Source organism: Oncorhynchus mykiss, chromosome 3, assembly GCF_057628025.1.
Source record: "Oncorhynchus mykiss isolate SJ-2025 chromosome 3, ASM5762802v1, whole genome shotgun sequence".
Classification (NCBI taxonomy): Eukaryota; Metazoa; Chordata; class Actinopteri; order Salmoniformes; family Salmonidae; genus Oncorhynchus; species Oncorhynchus mykiss.
Window position 1 is genome coordinate 50,594,578 of NC_143024.1, and position 13,752 is coordinate 50,608,329.

At 46.3% G+C, this 13,752-nt stretch overlaps 1 protein-coding gene across 41 annotated transcripts in view; it reads right to left on the reverse strand.

Annotated features, from left to right (window-relative positions):
* The window catches only part of LOC110519948 (E3 ubiquitin-protein ligase MYCBP2), a 344,341-nt gene that overhangs the window by 77,952 nt on the left and 252,637 nt on the right, over positions 1-13,752 (reverse strand). For 16 of the 41 annotated variants that reach the window (XM_090229470.1, XM_090229490.1, XM_090229473.1 and 13 more), the window contains 6 exons: positions 8,549-8,743; positions 7,244-7,354; positions 3,343-5,079; positions 2,825-2,994; positions 544-788; positions 21-188 (listed from right to left, as the gene is read on the reverse strand). In XM_090229470.1, coding sequence (XP_090085596.1) covers positions 21-188; positions 544-788; positions 2,825-2,994; positions 3,343-5,079; positions 7,244-7,354; positions 8,549-8,743 — 2,626 coding nt within the window. Of the gene's footprint in view, positions 1-20; positions 189-543; positions 789-2,824; positions 2,995-3,342; positions 5,080-7,243; positions 7,355-8,548; positions 8,744-11,600; positions 11,796-13,752 lie in introns of those variants that run through there. The other 25 variants (XM_090229495.1, XM_090229488.1, XM_090229496.1 and 22 more) reach the window with 6 other exon arrangements.

Genomic DNA, 13,752 nt, shown 5'->3' on the forward strand with positions numbered 1-13,752 from the left:
CTCAAAAAGAGGTGTGTTACCTGGGGGGCATGGATTTCATGTTGCTCTCGGGCTCCTCGAACACATTGGGGCAAGCGTCAGGGGTGACTGAGATGTAGGGCGCAGGGACAGATGTGGAGCGCAGGTACCTCATCTCGTCCTGGAACAGGTTGTCATCTGTGTACCCACCAAAGTTCTCTGTGTGTTGCCTGGAAGAGAGGAGACAGGTTTACGTACATGTATCATATGTAGTTCAAAGATTTAGTGTTTAGGTTATGTGGATGCTACCTTATAGAAAATAAATGTTAAAAATTCCATGATGGTTTTCACTGTGTAACATGTTCACAGGACATGGGTAAGATACTACACACACAAAATGTATGATCATCCTCACTTGAATTAAAGTGGCCACAGCGCTTCAAGTGTAATGCTGTCCCAAAGGGCATAAAACTAAAGGAGGAGGAGACTGTTTAGGAAGCAAAAATAAAAGGAAATCACCTTTAATTTTTCCCCTCCCAGTCTCTCCAGTCATTTTGATCATCACAATAGATATCCATCATTTACCTGGCCAGCGTCTGCAGGTAGAGGCAGCCGATCTTGTTGGGAATCTCGTCCGAGACACCCTCCTTGAGGCTGGGCAGTGTGGAGTGGAGCGGGCGAGGCGGGTGGTGGCACAGCAGGCTGGGTTCAGCAGCACTGCTTAAGGACAGCAGGAACAGGGCGTTGGCACGGATCACCTGGTGGGCCTCCATGGTGGGAAGCGCCCGCGGCGTCTTCACCTGCAGGGGCTTCTTCCTCGACTGCTTCACCTGGATGGGTAGGGAGGGTGGTTAGAGGTAACGGATGGGTTAGAGGGCAAAGCAGGTAGCCTAGCAGTTAAGGGCATTGGGCCAGTAACCAAAATGTTACTTAGCAAGGCACCTTAATTGCTCCTGTAAATCGCTCTGGATAAGAACTTCTGCTAAATGAATAAAATGTAGAGTTAAAGTTTGTGGTAATATTTGTAGGTAGAGGGCTGCTGGTCCCTAGAGAGATCATTGCGGCGCTGTCTGTATTTGTCATGCTTCTGTTGGAAGCGTGCAGTCAGATCAGACAACTTTGGGATTAAAATATTTTTTTGTTATCCCGCAGATTATTTGGAAACGATCATCTTTCTGCACTTAATGGGTCAGCTTACCTATTGTATTAAAAAGGACATCTTTGTCGCATTATTCACACACTCAGAATTCGCTGCTTCAAGTTAAGTAGCCTACCTCGCCTATCCTAGTTGGGTGTGCGAGATCAAGTGCGCCTAGTATAGGTGTGGTCTCAATGAAATAGAGTAGGCTGCCTATGCATTTCCAAGGAAATATACCTCCTAAACATGATTAAGCTATAGTTTACTACATCGCCTATAAATAAATATTGATCAATCATATTTGTGACCCGTTTGAGGAAACTAGGCGTATGTCACGGGTCACTATTTCACAGGAGAACCGTTTGAACGTAAACTTTTTTAAATAAATGTTTTATCAAAATGTTTGCCAGAAATGCCTTCTCGAACATGAACTTTCATGTGCCTTAATAACAAACTTGCATGCCATCTGTTAATACGAATAAAATTGTTAAATTACGAGCCTAGTTTTTGCCAAAAAAGTCAACAACCTTCCCGCTAGCCATGATTGGTTGAGATAATGAGTGGGCTGGACATGCTGAGAGATGAGCATGCTTCTGTCGATTTGAGCTTGTGTTGGTAATCCTGTTTAACGCTGCTTTTTTAAATGTATTGTGTATTAAAGTGTTGCTCTCCACTTTTTGGAGGACTAAGTTTTGAAATCAGTGGAATTAGTGTATAATAGCTAAGGAGATGGAGAAAACACCCGTCTCCGGATGACATCTTCAAACCAAGGGCAACCATGGCATCCGACAGGAGACGCATCTAACCATGAATGATGTATACGGGTAAGATAGTCTAGCTAGCTACATTTTCAGATATTACTCATTCCTCATTTTGACAGAAAGGGCCATTGCTTGGCTCGCTATAGCCTAATGTTAGCTAGCTAACATTGAACCTGGTTGGTTAGCTACCTGCAGATTCATGCAGGGTAGTAACGTCATGAGTTGTGCTTATGGTTGATTGTTTACCTAGCAAGTATGCTAACGTTAGCTGGTTGGCTCGCTAGCTAACGTTAAGTATATGACCTTATTATTCATACCAGAGACCATTTGCTTAGCTAGCTATAGCCTAGTGTTAGCTAGCTAACATTGAGCCTGGTTGGCTCAAAAGAAAGTGCAAGTCTAATAATAAAATGGGCCACGTGACAATCTCTGGTAATTCAACCTATTCTTAGGTTATTTTTGCCCATTTTGAAATTTCCTTTAGGGCGCAAAACAGCTGTGACCATGACTGGTAAGTGAGCTGCATCGTTACATATGCCTAAAATAACAGAGGGACTACGGTTGGGTTCGGGACAAGTTCTTGCAGTAACAGGTGGGAGTCGGACAGAAAGCCAGCGGGTGTTGGAGGGTGCAGTATGAAATGATGCGGGTGCAGGCGGGATAAATAAATCAGTCCCGGGCAGACCTCTACTTGTAGGAATAATGCATTATGATGCAGTTATAATGCATTGTAAGACTGTCACAACCATGTTACCAAGGCTGTTTATGAAAGTACATGGTTGCGAAAGGTTTTCCTCTGAACTGTGACTATTACAGTGAGAAATTAGAATAGAGCATAATATGTTAAATCCTTACGGTTAACTATCCAAGTATCCATTTGTTAAGTTTCCATTTGAACTTGGAGAATTTAATGTGTAAAGATAAGGTACAAAACAACAATTGATTGAAGCATCAAGAAGTACACTACCTTTTCCCTGGCTGCAGTCTGCTTCTCTCTTAGGTACTTCTCCCTGCAACGGTCACACACCAGGTACCAGGTGCTTCCTCCGATCCCGCCGTCTCCACAGTTTCCCGCCCAGCCCCCACAGAAGTGGCCAATGCTGTTATAGCCCTGGCCTCCCGCATAGCGACCACAACCTGCCCAAAACAAAACAACAAATCAAGCTAAAATCCACCAACTTAAATAGAACATATTAATATACATTTATCTCTATGCTAAGATCACATTGAGTAGTGTTGCCATATTAGCAGAGATACAGTGCAAATGGTTTAATGGGGTTAGCCACCATCCGCCTCAGTATGAAGAAATGTTCTGCTTTAAAGCGTTATTTTTCATCCACAAATGTAATAAACAAAATATAGACTGTCATAGGACTTAAAAATCAGACTTTTATATGTGAGAGGTCGGCTAACCTCTCACAGTGATATGACATGTGTATTTCTAACAGTATAGAATAAAAGCAAACCCAACATTGTTGATCTTACCTGGGTGGGCCTGCCTCATGTGGTAGGTGACAGGGTAGGGGTGCGACTCCCCACACAGCTCACAGATGGTGTCCTTCTCCGGTCCCCCCATGGCCAGCTGAGCCATCTCCCCAAACAGGTTCCCCCTGGGGCGCACCTCCGCCTTATCTCTTTTCTTTTTCTCCTTCTTGGACTTCTTAGTGTCCTTCTCGTTCTCCTTTTTCTTCAGGATGGCGCTGGAGCCCGGGCTGGGAAAAATCATGTTTTGGGTGGCTGCCTTGATGGTTGCCATTGAGATGTCCTCCCAGAATGCAACGAGGTGCTGGAGGGTGAGCGGCAGGATGGACTTAGCCCTCATGGTAGGGTGAGTGGCCACCTCGAAGGAGACGTGCTCCCCCTTGCCATCCTCACACTTTTCGGGCAGGGGAGGCTCTTTGAGCATTGACAGGACCTTGTTCTTGTTGATGCTGCCCATCTTGGATATGTCTGGCCCATGCGGGGAGATGTTGAACATATTGAGGGCCGAGGATATCTCCAGTGAGTGGCGGTTCTTCAGCTTACTTTCCTTCTCCTCTTGGCCGCCCTGGCCACCCAGCGAGCTGCGGATGGGCGCGTGCTCCTTGGTCCGCTCTGGGTTGAACTTGAGGAACGAGGAGCAGGCCATGGCATCGTGGACGATACCCTCGTGCCAGAGGAACGCGGCGAAGACCGCCCGGGCACACTCTGCAACTGAGGGTGACATGGCCTGCTTGGCGGGCTCGGTGACCCTCGACGAGCTCTCACCCTTGAAGAGCGGGCCCGACTTGTCCTTCTTGGGGCGCACGTGTCGGCTGGAGGTCTTGCGGCTGACTTTGGGCGACAAGCGGCTGCTCTCCAGCTCCTCCTTCACGGGTGCCTTGCCGATGCTGAAGTGCACCTTTGAGGATCCCTCCTCTGCATTCCTCACCTCCACGTTTTCATTGTTTCCCTCATCATCATTGGAAAGAAGAGCACTAGACGTACACACCTCCACCACCTCGCTGTGGAGGTTCTCCTGGGTCACATGGGGCGACGGGGTGCGGTTCTCCGCATTCCTATCTCCTCCTTTGCTGCTCCCGTCCTTGGATGGTAGTTTGGGTTTGGGCGAGGTGGACCTTCCCCTTAGGGGCTCTGAGGTGAGAGGGACCTTCTTCCTCAGGGTGTCCGGGTCCAGGGTGTACGAGTCCGACTTGGACCTTTCTCTGGGCGGGTCCAACCGAGCCTTGGAGGGGCTGACATTGGGAGGGAGGTTCTGGTCATGGGGTTGGTTCTTGTCTTGTGGCATGTTCTTGTCAATTGGTTGGTTCTTGTCTTGTGGCATATTCTTGTCAATTGGTTGGTTCTTGTCCTGAGCAAAGTTCTTGTCGTGCTGGGTGGAGGAGCGGGGTGAGGAGGTGCTGGAGGGGCTAGACCTCCCCGAGGTGGAAGAAAGGCCCTTCTGTTTGGGCGAGGTGGAGCGGGAGCCAGGGTTAGGCGACTCGGCGCGCAGCCCGGAGGAGTTACGATCGCGCCCGTCGGCCTTCAGTGCCTGCAGGGTGTTGTGGTTGGGCGAGTGGGAGCGGCTATGGGAGTCCGACCGCAGCTTGGCAGTGTCCGACCGCAGGATAAGTGCCTCGCTGGCCGGCGGATCTTTACTTTTGGACTGTTCCGAGGTGCGACCGCCACGCCCCTCCTGTTTTGGGGAGCGACTTTCCAGTCGTTGTTTGGTGGCCGGGGACATGGGCCGCGCCCCTAAGTTACCTAGTAGCCAGCCACAACATAGAAACAGTTATACAACAACTAAGAGGATTACTGTAAAAGGCAGCATATCTGAGTACAATACTCAACATCTAAGGGTCAAAACAAAATGGATTATGAAAGGGAAGAAAAATGGGGGGGAGAAGAGAAACAACAGTAGAAGTCTGGATGTAACATTTTTTTTAAAACATACAAATATTTTTGAGTCAATAAGTAACCTCTTTCTTAGACTGTGGAAAGTTGTGGACCAATACGTTTTAGTAAAGTGACAGCATTATAGCAGAGGACAAAGATTATTCTAGAAGAGCCTTCAATGGCCTTGACATAGATGAATATACTTTGGAAAAGTGTCTATCTATGCATGTCTGAAGACCACTTAAACAGACAGGGGTAGCTAATGGATCATGGTGCAACTGATGAGAAGAAGCCCATGCAGCCCAGCACTGTGCCCTAGAATAGCTAATATAAACTCAGCAAAAAAAGAAACGTCCCATTTTCAGGACCCTGTCTTGTAAAGATAATTCGTAAAAATCCAAATAACTTCACAGATCTTCATTGTAAAGGGTTTAAACACTGTTTCCCATGCTTCCCATAAACAATTAATGAACATGCACATGTGGAACGGTCGTTAAGGCACTAACAGCCTACAGATGGTAGGCAATTAAGGTCACAGTTATGAAAACTTAGGACACTGAAGAAGCAGTTTCTACTGACTCTGAAAAACACAAAAAGAAAGATGCCCAGGGTCTCTGCTCATCTGCGTGAACGTACCTTAGGCATGCTGCAAGGAGGCATGAGGCCAGCAGATGTGGCCAGGGCAAAAAATTGCAATGTCCGTACTGTGAGACGCCGAAGACAGCACTACAGGGAGACAGGACGGACAGCTGATCGTCCTCACAGTGGCAGACCACGTGTAACAACACCTGCACAGGATAGGTACATCCGAACATCACACCGTCGGGACAGGTACAGGATGGCAACAGCTGCTCGAGTTATACCAGGAATGCACAATCCCTCCATCAGAGCTCAGACTGTCCGCAATAGGCTGAGAGAGACAGGACTGAGGGCTTGTAGTCCTGTTGTAAGGCAGGTTCACACCAGACATCACCGGCAACAACGTTGCCTATGGGCACAAACCCACCGTCGCTGGACCAGACAGGACTGGCAAAAAGTGCTTTTCACTGACGAGTTGAGGTTTTGTCTCACCAGGTGTGATGGTCGGATTCGCGTTTATCGTCGAAGGAATGAGCGTTACACCGAGGCCTGTACTCTGGAGCAGGATCGATTTGGAGGTGGAGGGTCCGTCATGGTCGGGGGGGGGGTCACTGCATCATGGGACTGAGCTTGTTGTCATTGCTGTGCATTACAGGGAAGACATCCTCCTCCCTCATGTGGTACCCTTCCTACAGGTTCATACCGACATGACTCTCCAGCATGACAATGCCACCAGCCATTCTGCTCGCTCTGTGTTTGATTTCCTGCAAGACAGGAATGTCACGTGTTCTGCCATGGCCATCGAAGAGCCCGGATCTCAATCCCATTGAGCACGACTTGTTGGATCAGAGGGTGAGGGCTAGGGCCATTCCTCCCAGAAATGTCCGGTAACTTGCAGGTGCCTTGGTGGAAGAGTGGGCTAACTTCTCACAGCAAGAACTGGCAAATCTGATGCAGTCCATGAGGAGATGCACTGCAGTACTTTTTGCAGCTGGTGGCCACACCAGATACTGACCGTTACTTTTGACCCCCCCCTCCTTTGTTCAGGGACACATTATTCAATTTCTGTTAGTCACATGTCTGTGGAACTTGCTCAGTTTATGTCTCAGTTGTTGAATCTTATGTTCATACAAATATTTACAGATGTTAAGTTTGCTGAAATAAAAACGCAGTTGACAGTGAGAGGACATTTATTTTTTTGCTGAGTTTATAATTGGTCTTTAGAATTTATCCTGTCTAGGGACATTAGTCCCACCCCTAACCTCTATGTGAATAAGCATCTCCCCTATTCCTTCTGATAATTGTAGCTAGTGTTCAGTTTAGAACAAATTACCTATTTACTTGTGTTTTACTCTTGATAATCCTATTTATCCTGTTGTTCAGCATTAACTGACTCTGTAAAGGATTCCCACATTTCAGTCTGAAGGAGGCATGCATTTTGTATGTTACCCACCCTTTTGCCTGAGAGCAAGAGATGAGAGTGCAGAACCATGCCCAGCCACGGACGCACTGCTTTTGTGCACCCGCTCGTGAGAAGAAGCAAGGCTGCGTGATGAAGAACCATCTACGGCGGAAAACAGTGGTAGGTAAGCAAAACACAGGGAATGAATGCAGGGACACTCTCACAGAGAAAAGAAGCGTAGCATGTACAGGTAAGTAGAGAAAACAGGTAAGAAAACACTCCACAGAGAAAGGGAAGGAGGGAGAGAGGAGTGAGAGAAAGAAGGAGAGCGCTAGAGTGATGAGGATGGCCATTGAGAGTGTAAAAAATATGGAGTCAGACCAACAGACATATGGAGAGCAGACAGCTATAGGATATCAGGGGGTAGTAAGAGATGCATGAACTAGGGCTGGGAGACATGAGTTTGAGCCAGGGGCTGAGAAAATGGAGTGAACGGAAACTAATTGATACATGTTATACTTTATTGAAACCTAATAGTTGGGAGCATATCCACTGACCTGACCATGAGATTGTCTCTGATTTACACACTACAGGTGCTGTGAGTTAAGGTTAGTCATATTGACACATTCTCAAGGCATTTAGTTTAGTGTATCTGCCCAGGACCTTTATAGAGATTCATAAATGTAAAGAATGAAAGCATGTAGTAAACTAATACAGTAATAAGTACACTAAATGATGCTACCTAAATTCATATGATGAATTACACTAAGGTAGTCTACATTTGCGATGGGAGCACTAAGCAGGAATGGGAGCTGGTGTTTAAAATTAGAATCAGTGATACGCGTCTACCAAGAGGAGCAGGGTGACTTCTGACACAAAGACGAAGGCAGAGGCTGCATTCGTCAACATTTGTCGTCAGACACCTTTTAAATTGCAGGACATAGAAGCAAACCTATGTACAAATGCAACTATCTGTATGGGTGATCGTCAAATGCAGCCTTTTTGCCTCACTCTCTTGACAATATCTCTGGGCAGACTGCTGCTTGTGATCACGTCATATCGCTGAGTCTCTGTTTAAATCAGGGATGAAGATGGAGAAAGAACACTGGTGTATAAACAAAAAGCAAGCAGCTACATTACTAGGCAAGGTATTGTAAGCAGCAGTCAGAACATAACAGCAATGTTAGGGTGTCTTCGGTCCCCCCTGCCCCCCCCAAAAAACAGAAAAAAGCTAAACAAATACGCAAGTAAAAAAATCACAAACAAAAGAATGATAAGCTAAGGAGGAATTAAGATGGGACCAGGAGCACCTGGGCAAGCAAGCGTCGACACTGTCATACAGACGGACCGACTTACTCGGAAGCTGTGGCTGCGGCTGAGACACTTGGGACCTGGGGCATTGTCCAAACACAAATGGGCTGTGGACAAGGGAGGAGGAGGGAGGTTGGGCGGCTTGCTCAAATACGGAGGAAGAGGAGGGAGGAGCAGCTGGAGGGAGGAAGGGCCCAGACTGAATGGCACTATTCAGTATGGCAGTCAACCTTTGGTCACCTGCAATAACGGAAGAGAAGGGGAAGGGGGACTACAGCTTAGCTTACACTATGGTCTTATAGGATTCCAAAAGGTGGGGTATAAATCAATCAATGAATCCATTAAACAGTAACCATTAAAATGTCCATTGATTTATCAATCATCTCCCACACAGGTAATGCCGGAGAGGTGGAAGGGGGTGGGGGTGTGTAGGGGGGTGAGGTGGGAGTTTCTGGATAGGAGGGGAGAAGGGGGTAAACTAAAGTGACATGGGGTAATGGGTGATGTCACAGGGTGGGGATTTGGGACAGTAATGGCGATTGGCCGGGCCGGGGTTGTGTCACTTGGGACAAAGTGTGGAAGCCAAATAGGGAAAATAACACTGTTTGTACTATATGTACTGTAGTATCTCTAAGGTAGAGTGCATCTGCTTTCTACCCAACAACATAGAAAACTCCTCTCCTTCACTCATTTCCATATGGAATAAGAAAATGATCTAAATTTCCCTGAAAGATTTTAGGAGAAAAGTTCAGTGATTCAGTTTTGACTAATTACAGGGAAAATCAAGTATCAATCAAGTATCAGGTATAAATAGTTCCATAGAGAGAGATCTTTTGCAAAACTTAAATGGTACCAAGTAAATGGTAAGCAAGTTTTGAAAGTCCCCTTTATTCAGACATATTCTACTGATTAATTTACCTTACATTTACCAGCTAAGAAAAAAACCTGAGGAAAAGTTGGAGGGATTTTGGAGAGGAAAGACGTCCAATGAGCCAGTAGGAAGCTGTGGGGGTTGATTCCGATTTGGCAGGACACCCTTTCACTTGGGGGGGGGGGGGACTTGTGAACACTGGTGTTGGGAAGATATTCCAGGTCCCACCTGACCTGGCGGAAGCACACTAACTGGCCCATGCACACAGACTGAGACACATTATGACTGAACATAGCAGTGATGTTAGGTATGACATACACACACGTGAAACAATGAGACATGCAGAACAAAAGAATGGACACAGTTAGTGCTTATTGACAGCCCCTGTGGCCTCGGAGGGTCAACTTGATCCAGTATGGGGAAATAGTGCCGTTGTGGGCACTACCCACTTTCCCATGCTTTTGAGTGCACCACTAACTGATACAATCGGTTTCCACTAGTATTGTTACATTACCCAAAAATGCTGGCCAGAAGATTTAGGACTCATCCTGACCAGCTAACAAATTTTAAGGGGTTGTACAAAATGATACCACCCTAGATCTTGTGCTGTCTTTGCATATTTCATCCTTATTGGCCATATGCTAATGAGGTCCTGTAGAAATGTAGGGGTTCATGAGGAAAGCATCTCTCTTACGTGGCTTGTAATGTGAAGCAACGTCAAGCTAGCAAGAAATGTGCCTTCATAAAGATACATGAAGCAGATGACGTTTTGGAGGTGTCTAAACCTAAACAAACTCGAGCAACAGCAAAGTAAGAGATGGATTTCAAGCAGTCTTTATGGTAAAAAAAACATGGAACTATGAGAAAGTCCACTTTAACTTGCGGAGAGGATAAAAAGAAAGTGGATTATTTTGTCACTGCCTTATATGCCCTAGCAGAGCATTGGAACTCTGGACTTTTGCATGATAAGCCAATTAGAGATAGGCTATCTGTTGGACTAGCAGCAAACATGCGCCTGTCAGAACGGAAGCAGCAAAGTCACCTGCAAGGTGACATAGTAACAACAAAAAGAGGCATGCTCAGTGGATAGAGTTATGCAAAAAGGCAGCCAGTATTAGTGGAAACAGATATTCCAGCATGAGAAAGCTAGCCATGGTAATGCTAATGGCAAATAGCAGCCAAAGTGTCGAAACCGTGGCAAAAGCCCTGCACCGTGAGCAGCTAATGAAGTAGTGTGTGAAGTAGTGTGTGATCCTGTAAACAAGGTTCAAAAGGTGATGATAGCATTTTCCTAGGAACAATAACAGCAGGAGGCGACCCATGGATGATTCAAGTGATGGACAGAAATGTGAAATTCAAAATAGACACTGGTGCCGATGTGACTTTTATCCCAGACAATGTGTTCAATCACATTTTTGCAGGAACCAGCCAGCTCTGCTAAAAAAATAAAATAAACAAAACCTCCGCTAAGGAAGAGCATCACAAGTGTAGTTCTAGAAAAGGGAGAAAAGGTTACACTGGAGGATGTGTAGGTCATCAGCGATTTACACACAGCAGACCAGCTATCACACAAAGCTTGAGCTAGTTGATCGACTTGACAGCACTGATTTACAGACACTGAAAGAAAGCAATCCAAAGCTGGTTTTGGCACAGTACAACAACTATATACCATCAAGCTGAAATCCTGCACAGAGCCCTACTCACTCCATGACGGATTCCTATGACATTGATGCCAAAAGTCTAGAAAGAGCTAGAGAGCAGGCAAGGGTTCAAGGTTGTCACCAGAGTGGGGGGGCCCAAGGACTGGTGCGCCAGCATGGTGGTTGTCCCAAGAAGAACAGAGAAGTGCGGACATGCATCGATTTCACTTGTCTCAACGAGTCAGTGTTTAGAGAAAAATATACTTCCCACTGTCGAACAGACCTTGGCTCACTAGCCGGGAGGAAGATCTTCAGCAAGCTTGATGCGAACTTGTGCTTCTTGCAGATTCCGCTAGCGGAGGAGTCAGTTATGCTAACAACCTTCATCACACCTTTCGGACGTTTCAACTTCAGCAACTTAACAGACAGTAGGCTTCAGTTACCCGGACAACCCTTTTCCGACTTCGCTGCAGAGTATGGATTTTGCCATGTCAACAGCAGTCCAAAGTTCCCGCAAAGCAACGGAGAGGCGGAATGTGCCGTTCAGAGGGTGAAGAACCTTCTCAAGAAAGCAGTCGACCCTTACCTTGCTTTGCTGGCCTATTGGTCAACTCCACTCCAGAATGGCTTCAGCCTGGCACAACAGCTGATGGGACGACAGCTTCTTACTACAGTGACGTCACTCGCCAAACACAGCAGCGGTCAGCTCAAAGGAAAAGGAGAGTGGTTCAGCAAAGCTTCAACAAGCGTCACAGAGTCAGCAACCTCAGCAGACTCCCACCTGGAAAACAGGTGTGAGTGATTGACTCAAAAGTAGCAGGAACAGTGCTGAGGAAACATGCAGCACCACAATGCACCATGTAAGCTCCCCACGTATCTGTCCGCAGGAACAGACATCACCTCATCCCTATGGATGGATCTGAAAACAACAACGCTACACAGGAGAAGATTCAAGTGTCTTCACCACTCCGACAAGCCAGATGTACCTGCTATACCCAGAAAAAGGTGTGAGCGAGCAATAGTTAAACCTCAACGACTGGACCAATAAGTCAAGGCAAACAAGAAAAGACTGAGCTCTAAGTAAAAAAATAAAAAAGACAACAGTTGTCAAGTTGTTACAGTTCTAACTTACCTGTGGGGTAGATTTGTGTTACAATTAATTAGAGATGCATTTTGGGTTAAAGTTTACATAAAATATTTTATGTTCATGACTACGTTCAAATGTTCAAGAAGTACTAGTCAGGACAGACCTACCGACAGATTATCCACTTGAGGTCTGTTGAGACAAAGGCAGTCTACACTTTGTACTATGAAAAGGGGAGATGGTGTTATTTGCATATTGCATCCTGATTGGCCATATGCTAATGACGGCCTGTGCGAATGTAAGGGTTTATGAGGCTTGTAATGTGAAGCAACGTCAAGCTAGAAATACATTAGCCTTCAGTTACAGTTACTTTACTCACGCATAGACAAGTCAGGTATGTCGAAAATAAGTTAAACTTCTAAAAAGTGAACAGTACCTTTAAGATTTTGCTAATGCTACTATCCTGTCTCCACTATCTCCAAAACTACAAAAGTAGAGAGAAATTCTGAAGCCAACACTCTTAATTAACATCCACATGCCACCCCTGATTTGGGAATCTAAAAGCAAGACAAAAGCTGTGTTTTCATACTCACCGCACAATCCGTACTATTTGTGACGTGAATTGAGTATATACACTGCTCAAAAAAAAAGGGAAGGGAACACTAAAAGGGAACACTAAAATAATACATCCTAGATCTGAATGAATGAAATATTCTTATTAAATACTTTATTCTTTACATGGTTGAATGTGCTGACGACAAAATCACACAAAAATTATCATTGGAAATCAAATTTATCAACCCATGGAGGTCTGGATTTGGAGTCACACTCAAAATTAAAGTGGAAAACCACACTACAGGCTGATCCAACTTTGATGTAATGTCCTTAAAACAAGTCAAAATGAGGCTCAGTAGTGTGTGTGGCCTCCACGTGCCTGTATGATCTCCCTACAACGCCTGGGCATGCTCCTGATGAGGTGGCGGATGGTCTCCTGACGGATCTCCTCCCAGACCTGGACTAAAGCATCCGCCAACTCCTGGACAGTCTGTGGTGCAATGGATGGAGGTTGGTGGATGGAGCGAGACATGATGTCCCAGATGTGCTCAATTGGATTCAGGTCTGGGGAACGGGCGGGCCAGTCCATAGCATTAATGCCTTCCTCTTGCAGGAACTGCTGACACACTCCAGCCACATGAGGTCTTGCATTAGGAGGAACCCAGGGCCAACCACACCAGCATATGGTCTCACAAGGGGTCTGAGGATCTTATCTAGGTACCTAATGGCAGTCAGGCTACCTCTGGCAAGCACATGGAGGGAATGCCACCCCACACCACGACTGACCCACCGCCAAACCGGTCATGCTGGAGGATGTTGCAAGCAGCAGAACGTTCTCCACGGCGTCTCCAGACTGTCACGTGCTCAGTGTGAACCTGCTTTCATCTGTGAAGAGCACAGGGCACCAGTGGCGAATTTGCAAATCTTGGTGTTCTCTGGCAAATGCCAAACGTCCTGCACGGTGTTGGGCTGTAAGCACAACCACCACCTGTGGACGTCGGGCCCTCATTCCACCCTCATGGAGACCGTTTGAGCAGACACATGCACATTTGTGGCCTGCTGGAGGTCGTTTTGCAGGGCTCTGGCAGTGCTCCTCCTG